A 22406-nucleotide genomic window follows, 5' to 3' on the forward strand; every position below is an offset into this window, starting at 1 on the left:
CCTTTTCACAACAACTTCTGGTCTTGCACTAGCCGTGTGATGCCCCAACGTGATCTTACGTATTATGTAATCACGTCGAAAGGTCACGCATAACCTACACTGTAAAAAATTGCTGTAAAAAAACGGGGAATTTTGGACAGTAATTTACCGTTTCTCATAAATACAGTTGAATACTGTAAATAAACATTAATATGACAAACAAAATAATAACAGCAAGCTCCTGTTCAGTCTTACGGGATAATACAGTATTTTTTGGTTTGGTCAGGCATGTCAGACATGTGACGAGCTCATCTGCAACCATGAGTAAAACTGATTTAACTACACTGTTTTTCTGCATTTTATTATACGAGAAGGAAGCAGAATTAAAGACTATCTATCCATTTTCACTCCGATTGTGACCCTACCAGCACTGAGACGGACGACGAATTCACTTGTTTTTTACTCCTCGCCTGTATATCAAGGTAAGCACAAACTGAACAGAGTCTGTGTTTCTAAGTAAAATAATTGACAAAATGTTATATATATTTGCTTATTTTTGAAATATTTCTAAAAACGATTTATTTGATTTTGACATATTTAGGGCAGATTGTTAAACGAATTGGCAACTAGCTATATAGGTTAAATACAAATAAAGATGCTAATGTTAATTTGCAATCTAATCAAATGTCTGACTGATGTGCGATTATCTATTGATATTTTTTTTAAATCTACATGAGGGATTGGGCTCTGTTTCACCATTTGTTTGTATCTTTTTTCAATGTGTGCACTTTTAATCTTTGTACAGTGCCTCGTGAATGTGTTAGCATTTAGCCTAGCCCCATTCATTCCTATGGCTCCAAACAGGGATGAATTTAGAAGCCACCAAACACTTGCATGTTTTCCCTATTTAAAGACTGTTACATGAGTAGTTACACAAGTAAGTTTGGCACAAAATAATACTTTTGTTTGGAGCCATTGGAATGAATGGGGCTAGGCTAAACGCTACATTCACGAGGCACTGTACAAAGATGAAGTGCATGCTTTGAAAAAAGATAGGGCTGTATTAATTCGTCTAAGTTGAGGTAAGAACATAGTAAAATATTGAAAATGGCTAGTCCAAGGCTGATACTGCTGGGAAAGTGTGGAGTATAGAACAATACAACAGTAGGCCTATAGAAAAGTCTTTCAGTCTGTCTAAAAAATCTCTTTCTGTAATTAATATCATTAGCTTTTCTAAGTAATGGATTTGCAGCTGTATAATATCTGATAGTTTTTTGGGACATTAACTGTAATTGTTGTCTGCATCAGTTGCTGGTGATGAAGTAACATTTGGAGGTTGGATGATCAGCAGTGAAAACATCATCATCTGTGAAGGCAAGATGAAGCTGCGAGGACACTGGAGTTTGTTCAAAGGTAAATCCTCTACTAGCTGTTCAAGAATGTCACATTGCGTTAAATTAGTGTCTCTTTCTTTTTTGTAAATTGACTTTGATTGCATTAGGTCTTTTAAATAGTGAGTTGAAGTTTAAGATATAGACATGGGTTTAGGCCAAATTTGATATCATGCTACATGTTTTTGAATAAAGTATTTCTCTCTCATTAATGCCAGAATGGCAACAACCTAGAATATTTATACTGTGAATGCAGTTGGTTTTATCTGTCTTCATTGCAATTAATCTTTACTTTTCTCATTGTACTTTGTAGATGCTTAATTGGTGTGAACCCTAAGAGGTGAACAAAAGCCAGGCAGGTGAAGGTGTCCGAGAAGACAGGAAAGCTTGTCCAGAAAAACGCAGCAACTGTTAATCCCCATGTGACCACCCTCATCAAAAACTTCATGGACTTTGAGTGGGGCTTTCACATTGTATTCTGCAGTGTTGTGATATTTATGTGACATCACAGCATTATGTTTTATTCAGCCCAGTCTCATTAGTGAGGCAGAAACTAACATTTAAGAATGCACTGAATTTTGTTATATTTAATAAAAACAGTGTTTTATCATCATCCTTTGTTTGAGAATTTTTTTGCAAGCAATTTTAAGTGTTTATTTTAAAATTACATTTTAACAATGCTAGAAAATCACATTCTACAGTATAAATAACAGCAGGAACCCTAAAATAACAGTATAATGCATCCAAACATCTGACAGTATTATACTGTGCAGCTCCCTTTTTTTACAGTACTGTCTCGTAATATTTGTACAGTAAAAAACTGTTGTTGTAAATTACAGTAGGTAATCTGTAAAATTACAACTATATGCTGGCAAATCTAGCTGCCAGTATATTACTGTAATTTAACAGTGAAATTTTTTACAGTGTATGTGAAACTACCACTCCAGTGTTTACAAGTGTGAAGAAAGAGGACAATTTTTTTGTCACTGTGTTGTTTAAATTGGTCCACAATTTCAAATATCGTCACATTCCTGAACTAATTGCTAAAATTGACAAAAATGTTTTAGGCTGTTTTATTTTGCCTGAGTCAAAAGACATTGAGTCTTAGGCAATTTTACAAGCTTTTTTAAATGACAGCTGCATCAAGAACAACACAAATCTGGTCAACCTCTGAAGTTAGTTCCATTTATTTGTGTTTTCTGAGTAACCTGAAAAAATGACTTAGGCAATTAGTTTAGGAAGGTGATGATATGTAATACGTGACCTTTCAACATAATCACGTAATACATGGTTGCGCTGGCACTGAAACTGTAAACCGTTAAGGTCCACTAAAGTCCACTATACTGAGAAAAATCCTGGAATGTTTTCCTTAAAACAGTAACTTCTTTTTGACTGAAGAAAGAAAGACAAACATCTTGGATCACATGGTGGCGAGTAAATTATCAGGATTCATTTTATGAAAGTGGAGTATTCCTTAAAGACTGTTTTTGGAGGTTTTTTCTTTCTTATAGCAGAAGTAAAATTGTCTGTCTCTATTTTATATGTCTGTGTTCCCCAGATACGGATGTTTTTGTTATTCTCTATTCTGTGGTTTCTGGAACGCTCCGATCATCAATTTCTCAATTCCCAAAATGAGTGAACCTCATAATAGCTCTATTTAGCATTGAAAAACGTGCCCTGTCTAGCCAGTTCGATAACAGCTTTGGTAGACTCAAATGCTTTTATTATGTTGGAACAATTCGTGAAAATAAATGTTTGCTGCTAAGTAAACACATTTTGATCGTTAGATTAAAAAGTTTTTTTGAAACTATAGTTTAGCATTACTCTTATACTGTGCTCTGGACAAAATTATACAATTTTCTTTGATTTTGTTTTTCAGTTATCGTCATTAGATTTATATGGCAATGTGATTAAGTACCTGTGCTGAAAAATAAACGGTTGTAGGTTCAAGCCCAAAACAAGCAAGGTATTAAGCATCACCGTTATGCCCTGCATTTCACTTAAATGTGAACTAATAGATTTTTCTCTGCCTGTCAGCTCAGAAAAGTTTTTGGTGAAGGGCTTGGTAATGCGCTTATTCTTTTTCTGTCAGGCAGTCATAACATTTCTTTCCATAACAATGTAATGCCTATTTCATAGATAAATGAAGCATTAGTTTTCTCAACAGAGACTAAACTCTCTTTGGACGTTTTTTGACAGATTCTCCAATTTTTTTTCTCTCCGTCTCTGACAGCCATCTTGAACATGGACTGCTCGGTGGTGGATCTGGAAACGCTCCAGGCTCTGTATGAAAACGTAAGTCCTCAGCCCATGACGAGGCGTGACGGTGCACCTCAGCGGACGTGATGAATCCTGACACCCCTTCTGCGGATTCCATAAATGATCTTTCATCATATCGTTAAACTTTCAAACCTCCCCGAACCGGACAGGAACGTGAACAGACCCTGAGGTCTTGGAGCTTAATGCAGTCCACCCCAAAAGAGAGCTGCGGAAATGTGTGTTAAATACCAAAACAAACTCGCAGGCCGCATACACCACTGGAATGAGTAAGGTTTACCATGGAGCCAGCATGCCTGTCACTGTCTGAGAGAAGGAGAGATGAGTGTATCAAGACAAACATGTAGACATTGGAAATTTAGATGGACAGGGCTGAATTTTTCCCTCAAAAATGAAAAAACGAATCGTTTAAAAACTCAATGATGATCTACCGTGCTTACGTTATGTAATTTATTGGCAGGGGCAGAATACGCCCGGCTCGACTTCGCCAAGCATAAATTCTTCTTGGAAGACTTAACCTCTCTTTTACGATTGGTTATTATCAAATTCTGATTTTCTTTTATTGCACTTATAAGTGTGTGTACGCACTGATGAGTTTGCAAACCAAGATTGCCCTCTGCCTTGAAGCAACAGTCGTAAATCTTGCTGTCAGTAGGAAAGATCCTTTACACATTTTTTAAATGTGAGTGTGTGTGCAAGTCATTATGATGAGATAAAGACAGGGTGTCGTGGCCATGGATCACACGACGCCAGATCTTTCCACACACACATACGTACGCACACAGTCAGGCATATGTGGTTTACGGGGGCAAATCCATAGACGCAATAGTTTTTATATTGTACAAAGTGTGTATTCTATTCCCCTACCCTAACCCCAACCATCACAAAAACCTTGACAATTTGGTTTCTTTAAAGCTGTTCAGTTTATGACCATGCTTTTTTGCATTATAAACATGTCATTATATGTCATAAGTCCCTTTCACACATACAGTCTTTACTGGTAATTTACTTGTAAATTGCAGTTAACAGGTCATGTGTAAACAGAACCTTTTTGGTAAATCAGTGCTGCCAATTTACCAGTAAGAGAGGTTGTAAGATTACCGGTAATTTACTGGTAAGCGCTATGTGTGAAAGAAAAAAAAACATTACCGGCATTTAGAAAGGATGCCGTCAGACCGCGCTGACAGCTTCGGCCAATCATAACGCTTTGAAACAGATGACGCGTTCTGTTTATTTTGCGTTTCCACATGCACGCTGCTTAACTTATTCCCCGCCAGCCATTTTTTTTATAGTTGCCCGGCAGCTTTTTTGTGATTTTCACAAAAAAATCACAAAATGCCTTCCAGGACATACAAATATATCAAATGAAAGAACAGGCCCTCTGCTTTTAAATAAACAATAAACAAACAAACAAAATGGGGGAAACCCGTTTCATCCTTCATTTTATATTTTTTATTATTTGTTATTATTTCTATATTTTTTTTCTCTGCTTATAAACTCTTAAATATGGGTATTTTTCTTTATAAAATTTTTTTAGCAAAAAACTGAAATAATTGCATTTTTGTGAAGGAATTTTCTTAGAGATCAGATTCAGAACGATTATCAAAACATACATAGAGTTTAAAATTAGTAAATAACATTTTGGCTTAAATTTTCTCATAATTGGATCACAGTATTGCATAATTTTTTATGCAAATGTTTTCTCTTAATTGACGAGATACCTCGTCAATGGCGGGGAAAGAGCTAAAAGTCTAGCAAAACTGAATTTAATGTCCACATTTCTTCACCAAAGTTGTTTAAAACAGCTTACCATCTGTTTGCCGAATTGTCGACATCCTTAGCACACTTATTACTGCTGTTCAAGATGCAGGTTGTGTCTCTTTCCCAGTTTAGTTACGTTTGAAGTTACATAATACAATGTTGTTTGGTCAAGACCAATTTCGCGACTATCAGCATTTGCCACAGACAAATGTATGATTTTTGTCCCCAAATAGCAGACTACTTTTATTGTGCATTTTGGATTTTTTTATGCATAATATTCACTTCTACATAGAAAACATCTATCAGATTTGGAACTAATTGAACGGATTTGCATTGCCTTACAGAAAAAGCACAAGAATTTCACATTTTCACATGTGATCACATGTCTACATACGTTTTTACATGTGCAAAAAACCCCATGGAATCACATTAAATGTATATGGATTTTTCTGTAAGGTTCCTTTACCTATTTTCCCTAATACGTAAAGGTGCATTGTGTGACTTTTGTGAAGGATCTTTTGACAAAAATGAAATATAATATAAATAACAATATTATCAGTGGTGTATAAGACATTACAAAATGAACTGTACTGATTTTATTACCTTATAATGAGCCGTTTTTTCTGCATACATCACGGGTCCCCTTACATGGAAGTCGCTATTTTGGGCCACCATGTTTCTATAGCAGCCCTAAATGGACAATGGGAGAGTGAGCTGTGGACTGAGCCGTTGTATTCACAATCTCACCACTAGATTCCACTAAAAATCTACACACAACACCTTTAAATAGGGGACAAAGACGGGCAGCCGGTTGTATCACAGATTAAACCCCGATAGTGTGATCAGGACCTTGTATTGATCAGGGTCATGTATCTTGTGGTAACAACCGGCTGGATGTACTTTCTGCATGGCTACTTGCCACATGTAAAATACTGCACACAAAAAATTTATTTGAAATCTTATTAGCTCGTTTGTAATGAATGGAAACACTCCAAGCGGAAGAAATTGCATTTTCTTAGCAGCTTTAAACCAATATGAAATTCAAACACGCAATCTGGTTTAATAATTTTTAAATATTAGCCTACCTTGCGTGTTATTAATTATGCATATTTATATTTAATGCATTTGTATGTATTAAACCGCACGATGACTTGCAGCACACAGATGAGAGTGTTTTATTTGTTAGTTGTTGTTTTTTGGGGGGGAAATAATAAACATTGCAATATCAAAATTAAGAAGCACAGAGAACAGATCTATATAACGTAATGCATGTTATTGTCATTAATGGATTACTAAAAATGTACCCGATTACACCATACAGCAGGGTGCATCCAAAATATGCACCAGTAAAAGTGTATTATGCATCTATTTTTACTCCCACACTCTTTAGTCTCGTGTTAGATTTCTGCTGAAAACTACTTTCCTTCCATCAATCCGTCCTCCCCAACCCTTCTCGCTGTAGCTCGAGGCGGTGCTGTTTAGATGTTGAGGTTGTTTCTCTTTAGTGTGCGAGACTCCACGCTGTCTCTGACTCCTACAACCAAAACCACAGAACACCCCCTCACACACTGTCTATCCCGATTTCCTCTCCTGCTTGTTCTCTCTGGCAGTCTTAAGCGCAGATCTCGCTCTGTATGTGAGAGGCTTAATCGAAGCCCATAAAGTAATACATACAGACACCAGAGAGCATTGTTTTCCTCATTTAGTTTGAGTTTATATCAGTATTAGATCGTTACTGCGTGCCCGTGAACTGTTTTATAAGGGGTGCCTGTTTTCTTAAGCCTGTTTTCTTCACGGTGTGAGTCAGGTCACTTTCAACCACATCCAAAAATAAAATTAGATTTTCTTTTCTCTTGATGTGCTTTATTCACAGAGGGCTCAGAAAGAAGAGATGGATCAGATTGAGAAGCACATCAAATCTTCAAAAGACAAAGAGAACTTGAAACCGCTGGACAAGCCTGAGCAGTAAGACCTTGAGTCAACTCGTATGCAAGACACAAAACTTTACAAATCAGTTTTGAGATATTAAAAAAAGAATACTGGAGTTGTCTGTCTGTCTGTCTGTCTGTCTGTCTGTCTGTCTATTTATCTGTTTGTTTGTCTGTCTGTCTGTCTGTCTACTTATTTGTATATTTATCTGCCTTTCTGTCTGTCTATCCACCTGTCTGTCTATCTATCTGTCTTTTCTGCTGTCTGTCTGTCCACCCACCCGTCTATCTATCTATCTATCTATCTATCTATCTATCTATCTATCTATCTATCTATCTATCTATCTATCTATCTATCTATCTATCTATCTATCTATCTATCTATCTATCTATCTATCTATCTATCTATCTATCTATCTATCTATCTATCTATCCATCTATCTATCCATCTATCTATCCATCTATCTATTTATTCACCTGTCAATCTGTCTGTCTATCTATTCACCTGTCAGTCCGTCTGTCTGTCTGTCTATCTATTCACCCATCCGTCTGTCAGTCTATCTATCCACCTGTCCATCTGTCTGTCTATCTATCCAACCGTCCATCTGTCTGTCTATCTATTCACATATCCGTCTGTCTGGATGTCTGTCTATTCACCCATCCGTCTGTCTGTCTATCTGTCTATCTATTCACCCATCCGTCCGTCTATCTCTCTGTCTTTTTGTCTATCTATTCACCCATCTGTCTGTCTGTCTATCTGTCTTTTCTGCTGTCTGTCTAAAACCTCCCACCCATCTATCCATCCATCCATCCATCCATCCATCTTGTTATTCACCTGTCCATCTGTCTGTCTATCTATTCACCTGTCCGTCCGTCTGTCTGTCTATCTATTCACCCGTCCGTCTGTCAGTCTATCTATCCACCCGTCCATCGGTCTGTCTATCTATCCACCCGTCCATCTGTCTGTCTATCTATTCACCCAACCGTCTGTCAGTCTATCTATTCACCCATCCGTCTGTCTGTCTGTCTATCTATTCATATATCAGTCTGTCTGGATGTCTGTCTATTCACCCATCCGTCTATCTGTCTATCTATTCACTCATCCGTCCGTCTGTCTGTCTGTCTGTTTGTTTATCTATTCACCCATCTGTCTGTTTGTCTGTCTATCTGTCTTTTCTGCTGTCTGCCTATCCAACCTCCCACCCACCTGTCTGTATGTATGTCTGTCTGTCTATCTATCCACACGTCTGTCTCTCTATCTACCTTTCTTGTCTATCTGTCAATTAATTCATCCATCCATCTGTCTGTTGGCTGTCTGTCTGTCTATCTATCTATCTATCTATCTATCTATCTATCTATCTATCTATCTATCTATCTATCTATCTATCTATCTATCTATCTATCTATCTATCTATCTATCTATCTATCCACTTGCTTGTCTATCTATTCACCTATCCGTCTCTCTGTCTATCCATTTACACAGTCTGTATATCCCCCCTCCGTGTGGCTTTCTATCCTTCACCTGTCTGTCTGACTTTCTATCTTTTGATCAGTCTGTATGTCTGTCTATCTATTCCCCTGTCCGTCCGTCTGTCTATCTATTCACCTGTCTGTCTGTCTGTCTGTCTGTATATCCCCCCTCCGTCTGTCTATCTATTCACCTGTCTGTGTGTATGTCTATGTATTCACATGTCCATATGTCTGTCTGTTTATCTGTTCACCCGTTTACCTGTCTATCTATCCACACGTCTGTCTCTCTATCTACCTTTCTTGTCTATCTGTCAATTAATTCATCCATCCGTCTGTCTGTTGGCTGTCTGTCTGTCTATCTATCTATCTATCTATCTATCTATCTATCTATCTATCTATCTATCTATCTATCTATCTATCTATCTATCTATCTATCTATCTATCTATCTATCTATCTATCTATCTATCCACCTGTTTGTCTATCTATTCACCCATCCATCTCTCTGTCTATCCATTTACACAGTCTGTATATCCCCCTCCGTGTGGCTTTCTATCCTTCACCTGTCTGTCTGTCTTTCTATCTTTTGATCCGTCTGTATGTCTGTCTATCTATTCCCCTGTCCGTCCGTCTGTCTATCTATTCACCTGTCTGTCTGTCTGTCTGTCTGTATATCCCCCCTCCGTCTGTCTATCTATTCACCTGTCTGTGTGTATGTCTATGTATTCACATGTCCATATGTCTGTCTGTTTATCTGTTCACCTGTTTACCTGTCTATCTATCCATCTGTCTGTTTGTCTATCTATCTATCTATCCATCCATTTTGATATCAGTATTTGGTATTTCTCCGTCTGTCTGCTACTGTAGATGGATGTCTTATTTTTCTTTTCTCATTCATTTTGCTCTCTCTCTCTATCTCTCACTGTCTATGCCTCTGTCTCTTATAGGTTTTTGCTACAGCTGTCCCAGGTTCCTCAGTTCTCCGAGCGAGTTTTCTGTATTCTCATTCAGTCCAGCTTTACTGAGTGTATTACATCAGTTCAGCACAAGCTGGAAACCCTGCTGAGAGTCTGCACGGTAAGATAGAACTTGAAGCACGGCAACCAGATTTTATTTCATTTTAATCGAGAAAGCAGTGAAGAAAACATCTGTTTTACTGTATGGAGCTTCTTCTCTGTTAACAGGCTCTACAGTCAGGTCAAGGTGTTCTCCGGATTCTAGGTTTGGTTCTTGCTTTTGGGAACATTATGAACGGTGGAAACCGAAGCAGAGGACAGGCAGACGGATTTACTCTCGACATCCTGCCTAAGTTAAAAGACGTCAAGAGCAGTGTGAGTTAAAGATGAGATCACTAGTTTAAGTTAGGGATTACAGGCATAAATTATAGAGGCCGTTACTAACAGAAAAACATCACCATTAAAATGATCCCAGTGTTTATGCTTTTCCATCTGAAAGCCCAGCACTGAATCAATGTGCTAAACTTAGATGGAAATGGTTTAAGATTATCTTCCTAATACAGGTAATAAATAGATTTTTGTTGATCTGTATAAGAATTTAGATAGTTTGATGGTTTCCTGAGGCTGCTATCTAGGTCATAAATACTGTAGAGCATACTGGCACAATAAGCCGTCTTATACAAAATACAAAACCATGCCAAGGCAATGGCCTATAACCAAAGCCTATTTAAATCATGTTTAATGCACACATGTGCATGTGTGTGTGTGTGTGTGTGCCCACCAAATCTGTCCTTTTGTTCATAAACGCTTTGAGCCACACGTCTAAATGAAACCATACAAAACGTATACAATCACAAAACATGAAAAATTATTTTTCTTCGTTGTTTATTTTCATCTCTGTTTTCTTTCTTCACTGCCTCCATCAGGATAATTCTCAGAGCCTCCTGTCCTACATAGTTGCTTACTATCTGCGACACTTTGATGAGGTAGGTTGGAAACTGTTTATTTCATTGGCTCAACCAACCTCGCTCTCTCGGGTCCCTTGGACTCTCCACCAGCCTTTTACTCATGGCTTGTCTTCATGGCAGACGAGAATGTGGCTTTGTTTCTCATTTCATCACTTTTATTTGTCTTTCTTTTCCTTTATCGTAGAGACAAATGACCGCTCTGAATGAGCAGGACCCTTTGATTGCCCAATGCCCTTTTTTGGATGCAGATTAAAAGGGCTGTATTGTAAATACCATTAGCAATCGGTCCAGATGTGGTGATTGCGAGACCTTGTCCAAATGGACAAAATTTGAGCCACAGGTTGTTGCTTCTAGTGCGCAAATAATGAAGAACAAAGTTGTTGTGCATGCAAACAGCTTTGATCTTTGACAGACGGAATGCTGTTGAGATTAATTTGGACGTTTTAATTGCTTTTGAAATGATAGTGATCTTTACGCATACAACTTTCTATTAAAAATCATCCAGTGGTACGATCTCATTTACATAAACTTCCTGTTTTCATTTGATTTTAGCTTAAGGGTGTTTTCACCGACTGTTTCGGAACCTGGTGCATTCTCTTCTTGGTTCTGTTTGTTTAGGCATATGTGAACACAGCAATCACGCTTGGATCCACCCAAAAAAAATTTCTTTGTTTTTACTGCTTTATTAGCCATGAACATACATTATTGTATTAATAAAGTTTGGTCTGTTTGGAAACATTGCCTATTGAAAGCGAACCGAACCAAGGAGAAATTGCAACATTGTAATGATTTGTATGCATGGAAGAGGTGTGAAAATGCTCTAAGACTTCCTGTTGTTTCCTGTTGTCACCCCAGAGCGATGCCGTTTCAGACCATTGCCTTGTGTCATACACAATACTTCTAGATAGGACCGCTCAGTCTACAACATGCTACAGATTAGCCAGAACAATAATTTCCACCACTAAAGATAGCTTTATTAGCACTCTTCCAGACCTGTCTCAAATGAAACATGTAGCAGATAACCGTGAAGATCTGGATATTATAATAGAAAACCTGAACAACGTTTGCTCTAGCACGATGGATGCCGTTGCTCCCATACGAAAAAAGAGAATCAAAGGAAAAACGCCAGCTCCATGGTATGACCATCATACTGCAGCCCTTAAAAAAGTAGCTAGAAAAATGGAAAGAAACTACCGAAACACAAAGTTAGAAGTATGGCGTTCAGCATGGAAAGAGAGTGTTCAACACTACAGACAGGCTATTAAAACCGCCAGATCTACCTATCTCAGTACGCTTATTAAAGAAAATCATAACAACCCTCGTTTCCTCTTTAGCACAGTTGCGAAACTGACTAGAAACAAAGAACAAACAGAAACCAATAGTAAATTCCAACACAATAGTAACGACTTCATGAACTTCTTTACTAACAAAATTATTTCTATTAGGGAACACATAGAAACTACGCAAGCAGCCACCACTCAACCCAATAGTACATTTACCACTAGATTATCATACGAACATCTTGAGTCATTTAAACCTACTACAATAGAAGAGCTCTCTAAATTAGTAACGTCATCTAAATCATCGTCCTGTATATTAGACCCCATTCCCACAAAATTACTAAAAGAGGTATTTCATGTAGTGTCCGACTCGGTACTAAATATCTTTAACTCATCGCTAGAATTAGGATACGTTCCAACAGCTTTCAAACTAGCAGTTATTAGACCGCTCATTAAAAAACCAAACCTTGACCAGGGAGATCTTAATAACTTTAGACCAATCTCAAATCTACCTTTTCTTTCTAAAATATTAGAAAAAATAGTGGCAAGCCAGCTACGCACATTCATAGCGAATAATAATACATATGAAAAGTTCCAATCAGGATTCAGGCCCCACCATAGCACAGAGACAGCGCTGCTTAGAGTTACAAATGACCTCCTATTAACATCCGATCGTGGTGAAATCTCAATCCTTATATTACTAGACCTTAGTGCAGCCTTTGACACAATAGATCACAGAATCCTACTCAATAGACTAGAAAACTATGTTGGCATCAGTGGTCAGGCGTTAGCCTGGTTTAGATCGTATCTAACCAATCGATATCACTTTGTTTATGTAAATGAGGAAGAGTCACATCACTCCCCCGTTAAATACGGCGTACCTCAGGGATCAGTTCTAGGCCCTATCCTATTCTCGTTATATATGTTACCTCTAGGAGACATTATCAGGAAACATAACATAAGTTTTCACTGCTATGCGGATGATACCCAGCTTTACATCTCGTCACATCCTAGCGAAACCCACCAGTTTGCTAAGCTAACAGACTGCATTAGTGATATTAGGGACTGGATGGCACATAACTTTCTTATGCTAAACTCCAATAAGACAGAGATACTTATTATTGAACCAAATCGCTCCAAACATAATATGTCAGATTACAAGTTGCCCATAGATGGCTGCACGGTGGTGCCATCTTCCACGGTTAAGAATTTAGGCGTAATGTTTGACAGCAATCTATCTTTCGATAGTCATATCTCCAACGTCTGCCGCACAGCATTTTTCCATCTTAGAAATATCTCAAAAATACGCCATATGCTGTCTGCATCAGATGCAGAAAAGCTTATCCATGCTTTTATGACCTCTAGATTAGACTATTGTAACTCGTTACTCGGGGGATGCCATGCAAATCAGGTAAACAAGCTACAGCTGGTTCAAAACGCCGCCGCAAGAGTGCTTACTCGATCTAAAAAGTATGACCACATTAGTCCAATTCTGGCATCTTTACACTGGCTACCAGTTAAATATCGCATACAATTTAAAATATTACTAATCACCTACAAAGCCTTAAATGGCCTAGCGCCCTCGTATATAAAAGAACTACTATCAGAATACAATCCACCACGTAAACTGCGATCACAAAATTCGGGTTACTTAATTATCCCTAGAATATCAAAAGTGTCTAAAGGTGGTAGATCCTTTTCCTACTTAGCCCCTAAGCTCTGGAATGATTTACCAAATAATGTTCGAGTATCAGACACAGTCGATCAATTTAAATCTAAACTTAAGACATTCTTCTTTAACAAAGCATTCACATAGAATGTCCAGTAAATGTACTTTTCCCGCAGTAGTTATTTTGTCTAGAACAAAGCACTCACATACCTCATACGGGTAATTTACTCTTGCCGCAATAGTTAGCCTGTCTGGAACCGAGCTGAATTAAACCACTATAATGTATGACACTTGCATTACATGCGAACGGCCCCTACGCTAATAGAATTCTGTTTTTGTCTCCCTGTCTCGTCCTCGACTCTGAGGACAATGAGACAAACAGACCCAGTTCCTGTTGCTGTGAAGGTCATCGCACCACTAATCAACTGGCTGTCCTTCAACGTGACGCCCAACCGATGCGCGACCAACGGCCACCGGCTGAACCAGTTTAATACGCTTACACGCTTCCTATCCCTACCGTGTCTATATATTATAAATATAAATATTAATCTCTCCCTAGGGTTTTTTGTCCTTCTAGGATTTTTTCCCATTGGGTTTTCTCCTAGGGGGTTTTTTAGTCCCAGGGAGAGTCAGCCAACTTTGGCTTAACTTAGCACTTTACTGTATACGTTACATTATTAATATGCTCGCTTACACGGTTTTTTATCCTTAGCCGCTATATTCTACTTCTTATACTATGTATTGATTTTCAATGTTCTCCTCTACATCTACTCATGTAAAGCTGCTTTGCAACAATTAACAATTGTGAAAAGCGCTATATAAATAAAATTGAATTGAATTGAATTGAATTGTTTGTCTGTCAGGACGCAGGTAAAGAAACGTGCGTGTATCCTCTTCCCGAGCCTCAGGATTTATTTCAAGCATCTCAAATGAAGTTTGAGGATTTTCAACGTGACCTGCGCAAACTACGAAAAGATCTTAATGGTGAGGTGTGGACAGGCCTTACACACACTTACATACATGTTTACATGAGCTCAAATATACATACAAACACATGTGAACTTTGCCATAGAGTAAACATAAACTCGCATGCACTCAAATGTGCTTATACTGTACAAAAACATATAGCAATACCCTTTCAGTTTGTATTTTTTTTTACTTTAGGAGACACTTTTTTTATTTCTATTATTGTTGAGCTCCAGTATGTCAAAATATGTGGGGTATTCACAATTATTTCCAAATACAATTTACAATCGTAACATACTAGAAAGTAACATCAATAGCTGGGTTTCCATTGAAACGTGGAGCAAATCTTTTCAAAATTCACAAAACAGAAAAGCGAAAGCGAATTAGGTGCATTTCCATCAAGTTGTTCAAGCAAATGATGGTGGTATTGGTAACCTACTGTAGTATCCAACAGTAAATAAAACAAGGCGTGCTTAAAAAATGTTGACAGTACATGCTTAGTCAAACTGAAGTGGTCTTATGGACAGAATGCCACAATATTCAGCTTTCTGAGGCTCGTTAGAGGGGTACGTGAGCTCATCTTAAACGAGATGCCGCGCGTCTGACTGTGAGCGCGCTTTGGTGTTGAGCTCGATTTCCGAGCGTCATAAACGAAACTTACTGTGGCGGGTAGCAAGCTCACTTGAGGTTGATATTACCCTTAATATCTCCGAGTATTGGAGTGGAGCGGAGGTGTCAGCGTCTTCGGATTCACTAATATAATCCAGCTATATGGCGTATAAAAACGTCATAAGCCGCTAGGCTGTAAGCCTTTGAGTGGCCGTCCAGAGAGGGCGCGATTCAAACGCTTGGATCCATGAAAGTCTGAGGCTGCCGTCTTTCTAGGAAGAGAAAATAACAGCCGTATATAATAAGCCGTCTTATAATAAGTGTTCTTAGTGCTCCAATAGTGGAGTCCACCTTATCGAGCAGACTAATGAGATCGCGCTGCTCCAGGAGGGGAGGGGCATGAAGCTCTGTATAGACGAATAATGAGCTCTACCGAAGTGAGACAGACTCAGGCCGGATAAGCTCTTATAATAAGTGTTCTTAGTGCTCCAATAGTGGCGTGTCCGCCCTATCGAGCAGACAAATGAGATCGCGCAGCTCCAGGAGGGGAGGGGCATGAAGCTCTGTAATCGTTGAACACTAGACAGCTGCATTTAGAGGCAACGAGCCGTAAGACCACGTGCTAACTCTAAGAAGCAGTTAAGAGACCTCGCCACTGCGGGGAAAGGAGCGAGGGACTCCGCGAGCGTAGAGCATGAGTGGCTGTGCTATGACAGTGAACAGGGGCAGACACGCCCGTGTTTGCTTGTCCTATGCATCTGTCTTAGCTCTACGGCTTCCCCGCTTGTTCATCTCAACAAGAGAGGAACGGCAGAGGGGAGCAGCAACACAGATAGAACAGCCATGCATCGTATGAACGGTATCACCCGATGCACGCGTGTGCGTGTGCAGGGCTCGTACCACGGCAAGCGAAGGCTATCTTCGGTTCTCAGCCGGAAAGCGGCAGGGGAAAATGCTAGGCCTGGACTCCGCTGCAGGGCTTGTGTCGACGACGAGGTAAGGCTTCTTCTTCTTTGGAGCAGCGAGAGGTTCGCGCTGAAGGAGAAAATTAATGAGCTCTTGACGCTTGACCCGCGCTTATATAAGGAGGTGTGCATCCCGCGCGCGGGCTCAAACATCATTGGTCTGTATTTTTTACAGACGTTTACCAATAGGCTTCAATCGCGGAGTAAACAGGAGTCCCCCCCCCCCATAGCGTCAGCAACTGACCCAAAGCGAATTGAACCGTATTGAAAAGGGAACACATTATTTTCAATATACCGTACATTTTTGTAGCTCTAGTTTCTCTCTCTTCCTAAAACGCACCTGATTCATGTACAAAACTCATCTATTTGAAAAGCACCGTGTCCCTTATTGGCCAGCTAATCTGTACGTTGTGATTGGCCTGATTTGACGTCAGTCGGAAATGTGACGCTTGTTGCCCTGAAATATTTGCTCACAATGCAATGCTAAGTAAGGGATAATGTAGAGGCAGCCGGTAGTTATTGGGAAATAAGCCCCGACAGTGTGATCAGGACCCGACGCGAAGAGGAGGGTCTTGTATCACACTGAAGGGGCTTATTTCCCAATAACTACCGGCTGCCTCTACATTATCCCGCTTATTACACGGCTACTTGCCACATAAGAAAAAAAAAACTGAACATGAATATGAATTTGAAACATTTTATTGGCATATTTGTTTTAAATTAACATTTTTATCCTTCCGCGAAACTTTGCACAGATGCATTAAATGATCGTAATACCTTATTAAGATCCTCTGCTTCATACTTGTCTGTCTCCATTTTTTTCTCTTTAACAAGTCTTTGAGAAGTTTTAATGCCCATTCTGTATTTTTTTGTGTGTTGGCTTCGTAGCTGTCATGCTCTATTTTGTCAAGTTCAGTCTCAGTAAGCTGTCTGTGTCTTGTCGTGGTTGTCGAGTGTTTGTCACAAGATGGCGCCAAACAGACAGTAATCTTTATTGATCTTTATTGGCGCGGAGCGATTTTACTCGTGCAAGTAGTCCGGCTATGCGTTATTAATTTGGAGCGGTTATTATTTGAAAAGAACGAACCTGCAAATGTCTCAACTGACCAATCAGAATCAAGCATTCCAGAGAGCCGTGTAATAACAGGAGTTAACTTACAGGCTGAGTCTGAACCGGGAGGAATTATGATCTGAACCGGGAGGAATTATAAGGGAATGTCTGTCTTTACTACCTCACCAATCCCAAGTAAACTGTTGCCTACAATCCGTGTTTGTTGTAGTTCAAGAAAAGAGATTTAGGTTGGAGACGATAGCTTGTGTCATCATTTACTTTGGGGTTTGTACCTTTTGCATATTGTTAACGTACTAATACACACCTACCCACCCTAGGAAATGAAAAATCATGAATCAGATAATTGGTGTTCTTTAAGGGATTTTTATTTGAAATTTTCCTTTCCATCACTCATTTTTGGGCAATACTTCAAAATGCGTATAATCAGTGTGATCATGGAAACCCAGCTAATGAGTGTGAAGATCTATCTGAGCTCTGTGTTTCAGTACTGTATATTATAGCATATACAGTATGTTAAACAATGATTAACAACATAAGGATTATTTGAGGATTAATTTGATGAAAACCCTTCTTCAGCAATCTCCCAATGCCTCCTCATATGTTTCACTTTAGGAAACCTTAACCCCCGAACTACAGTAAGACGAACAATTTAATATAGCCTAACTCTAATACTTACATTAAATTTGCAGCTTTATTTAGTTTTTCGCCGTAGCATTAGTTTTGAAATTTTTAATAGTGATATTTACTTCAACTCCCCTGTCTACCTGCAAATATATTATCAACATCACAAATGAATTATACAGTAGGTTGCCAGGTTGAGGTCAAAAATGGTTTCAAAACTGTACTGTATGATGTGTCTATTGTGTGAGTAGGATGCATTTCATACAAGATCTGGGAACTGGACAACCTTGGAATAATATAATAATGTGATTATTCATATAACGAGGTAGGGCTGTACAAAATTACTGGAGTTTTCCAGGAGAAATAACAAAACGGGAGGAGGGGATAGGTGTGAAATATGGGAGACTATTCACTAGAGTGTTGACAGGTACTGTATGCACCCTACCCTAACTTGTCATGTTGGGAAAAAATGCATAAATATAAATGCAGATCCATTATTGAGGGCATCTAGCATCAATTTGAAAGATTCTGGAGATCAGAAAGATCATTGCAGTGTGTTGGCAGTGTAGCCTTATAGTTAAAGATCGGAGCTAATATAAGATTTGAACCAAGCAAGGTGTTGATTTACAGTTTTCATTTGGCCTTAAGTCAGGCTTTTTTTCGCAATATTGGCCTTGTATTTTATTCAGTTGTTTTTTGAAGAAAGACTAGCAGGTACCTGTAGGTAAGGTATTGAAAAGTCCACTTTTCTCATTTATCAGTTTCTTAGAAGGTCAAAGATATTGGTTCAGCTTGAGCTACAAGTCAAAGGTTTTACAACCAAGCTTAAGCATGGGGCAAAGTGCAAATGAGGTGTACAGATTCGATTACATGCTCAAAGCCAAGTTTGAATCCTTGCTAACATTTTTATTGCCATTTACGACACACATTTACACGCACACAGATGTAGAAATACTCGCATTCCACTGTCAGCATGTTTGGCTTGTTCAGCTACTGAAAAAACATTCATGATGTTGATGTGGTCGATTTAGAACACAGCTCGACATCAAAAACACATTTACAATGAATCATTTATACGGGGTGAGAATGTCTACCACACTCACAAATTATATACGCATTGCCTTTTTAAGTAGGTTGGATTTGCTAAATCCAGGAGATGGATTAGTTTTAGCTCATGGAAATCATGATTGAAGGATGGAAGGGTTTTGATGCATTGCTATACAGCCTATTAGCTTTGCCCCTGTTGTTAGCCATATTTCTGTCTCCAAGTTTAAATCCCATGTTGAATATTTGCATTGTTAATCTTTCAAGAGCATATTAGTGAGGTCCACAATACACGTGGCTGATGAATTGTAAATGTGCTTTCTCAGAGCTTGTACTTTGAAATCTTTACCGTACACCTGTTGAACAAATCAGGCCTACGTTTGTTTAAGATTTTTCCTCTGGCAATGTTCTTGTGTTTCTTTGAATCATTGGTTCACATCCCTAAAATTTCCCTGTGGTCCAATAAGCATGGCTTCTCTCTTAGCGCAGACAACTACGCCAAGTTCATACAATAAATGGATCGTCGCTACATTAGCGAGCTAGGCTAAGCGGTACAGAAGATGCTGCATGCTGACAGCTGGCACTGAGTTATGCGAGCAACACGTCAGTTTCTTGCTTTACAGGGCTCACCATCCAGCTGGCTAATAGCATTAGCATGTGTGTGTTTGTTAATCGGCACGCTAGGCTGTGATCCATCACAATGTATCTACGGAGAAATACAGAGCGAAACCTCTCATGGGCTTCTGTAGGACTCCAAGCGTATGATGAACAGGAGCATAGAAATGTTCATGACTGGGGATTCATTAGCGTCCGTTAGCATGGGTAAAATATAGCACATTTTACTCTAAGTTGAGACAGCTACATCAACTTTTACATGTTTTGCATTTGGCAACCACTTTTATCCGCTTTTATTCAAAATTTGATCGGTACGTGTGTTCCCTAGGAATCGAAACAACGACTATTTATGCTAACTCCTGCAGTTGACGCCATTTTATTAGGGTGACCATACGTGCCATTCTTCCCGGACCCGTCCTGTCCAGGATTTCGGGTGCGTCTTTTGGAACTCGTATTTGTTGACAGCATACGTCATAGAGGATTATTATTATTATTACAGAAAAGCAACCATTACATTTTAAGGTAAGAATGAAACTACGATTGTATATCTTATGTTTTTAAGTGAATGGCGTATGCGGTCATTAAATAAGACTTCCGGAAGACGCACCGAAAACCTGGACGGGATGCGTCCGGGAAGAATGGCACGTATGGTCACCCTAATTTTATCAATTTAATATCAAACTGTTTAGACCTTACAAACCTTACTATTTCATATACTATACCATTACGGTTGTATAAGGGTTAAAATGTGTTATAGTAACCCTAAAATAACATCAAAGAGTTTCAAATTTGTAGCCTATAACTGGCTTGATAAGCTATATAATAATTTCTAGTATACACATCATCATTAAAACACAGTTATTTACACACATTTCCATAAAAAAACAAAATAAATAAATATTGATTATAGCAAGGGCCAATCATTTGGATATTTTATGTTGCAGTACATTTGGAATGAAATGGTTTAAGATTTCATGACATTTATAATACACTGTAAAAAATCTGCTGTAATTATGCAGCTGGTTGCCAGTAACTTACTGTAGAAGATAAAGACTAAAAATGTTTCATGTTCATTTAATTTTGAACAAACTGTTGCCAGTAAATAACATAAATGTAAAATCTACAGTAAGTTACTGGCAGCTAGTTGCCAGTAATACTGTATTTTCTACAGATTTTTTTTTACAGTGTAGTAACGTTAGCTATGCTGGCTAACTACAAACAAGGACAGTTAGGATCGATTACAAGCTAACACCCCACAACTTGATTTACCCTTCCAATGACAACAAAGCAGGTTTCAGCTAACAGAAAGTTGAATATTCATTGCAAAATTAGATTGCATACATTTGTACAACCTAGGCTTTGTAGGCTTTTAAAGAGTCTCCAGAGTATGACGAGGTAGTTGTAGATATCAGGATACTGCAGGTCAGAAAAAACAATCTGTTCCTTTATCAAAACATGTTAAAAGCACCCCGGGGGCATTATAATGATGTTATTTTTAATCTATTAAGTTGCAATGTAGGGGACAGCGGGGCACAACCTAACGCTTTTTGGTTTTGGCTCAATCATTACAAAAATATTTGAGTTTGATTAATTATATTTTTACACAAGCAACAAACACACACATCTCTGCTACAAATGAACATTTGAAGTTTGTTTCTAGTACTTACCATTCTAGGACAATAACACCAAATGTGACAGAAGTGCAAGCGTTACAACTTACCCCATAGGTGGGGTTAATTGTAACAGGCAGGGGGTTAGTTGTAACACGTGCTAATAATTAAATTTGCAGGAAAATATTTCCATAATATTTTGTCTATATACTTGAAGTGGAAATTGTTTATATATCTGTCTATAATAGACAGGTATCTACACTATTCATCCCTCACCTAACCATATTTTCAATTATAAATGGATATAAATATCTAAATATGTAAGAAAAAGTAGCACAATTATGAAAAAAAAATTATATGTGACCCAGTCTGTAAAAACCATACTAAAGTTTTAAAATTAAATTCTGAGATAATGAGCATTAAAGTCTGATTTTATCCATTAATTTCATTATGATTTTAATCTTTGACTTGACGTTATTCAATCAAGGTTAAAGACATGAACAAAAATACATTTTGACACACAATTTTTGATAAGACAGACAAATTTTATTTGTTGGCAGCCAGCAATCATAAGTGTGTAGCCTATTTAAACCAACGTCAAAATTTACGATAAGGTTACCTTTTTTCATATCGTAAATGCTGAGGGGTTAGTTGTAGCCTGGTATAACCAGACTCTCGTACATTCATTTCATTTGTACAGAGAGTCTGGCCACGCTCCATAGCAAAGCGTTACTTCCGTTAAGGAGGGTCCATTGTTGAAGTTTAAAACTATTGGATATGCCCAGAGTCACTCAGGATCTGCCAAAGCCAATCGCTAACATGTGGTCGTGACGTGTATCATGCACCGAAACCGTCCGGAAACAACAAGTCAGAATAATCAGACAAACAAAAGTTAGCAAACCTGGTTCTTGCTCCAGCTTTAACTTCTGTATATTCGGCAGTTTTGCAACAACGGACCGAATAGCTTTTCTCACGTCTTTCTCCGCTGCCATTACTGAACTACAACTCAAACTGACGCACGACCTTAACGTCATCGTTCCTAGCCACCCCCATCTGTTCGCTGATTGGTCCTGCAGATTTTTGCAGGAGAAAACGAAACTCTATAGAGAAATCCCAGACGTACTGCTGAAGCGAAATGAAAAATAAGCGGAAGCACGTAGGAGGGCGGAGCCAGGCTAGGTTAGTTGTAACACAGCGTTACAACTTCCCCCCCGGGTGAAAATATTT

General features: G+C 38.6%; 1 protein-coding gene and 1 long non-coding RNA gene across 3 annotated transcripts in view; both read left to right on the forward strand.

Moving 5' to 3' along the window:
• fmn2a (formin 2a) overlaps positions 1–22406 on the forward strand; it is a 69444-nt gene that overhangs the window by 37232 nt on the left and 9806 nt on the right. For both annotated transcript variants that reach the window (XM_065297357.2, XM_065297358.2), the window contains exons 7-12: positions 3604–3665; positions 7282–7373; positions 9752–9881; positions 9989–10135; positions 10687–10746; positions 14541–14661. In XM_065297357.2, coding sequence (XP_065153429.1) covers positions 3604–3665; positions 7282–7373; positions 9752–9881; positions 9989–10135; positions 10687–10746; positions 14541–14661 — 612 coding nt within the window. The remainder of the gene's footprint in view (positions 1–3603; positions 3666–7281; positions 7374–9751; positions 9882–9988; positions 10136–10686; positions 10747–14540; positions 14662–22406) is intronic.
• Positions 97–1969, forward strand: LOC135787659 (uncharacterized). Its single transcript, XR_010547154.2, has 3 exons — positions 97–461; positions 1288–1392; positions 1684–1969. It is a non-coding gene; the product is annotated as an uncharacterized lncRNA (long non-coding RNA).

This window comes from Paramisgurnus dabryanus, chromosome 17, assembly GCF_030506205.2.
Source record: "Paramisgurnus dabryanus chromosome 17, PD_genome_1.1, whole genome shotgun sequence".
Taxonomy (NCBI): domain Eukaryota; kingdom Metazoa; phylum Chordata; class Actinopteri; order Cypriniformes; family Cobitidae; genus Paramisgurnus; species Paramisgurnus dabryanus.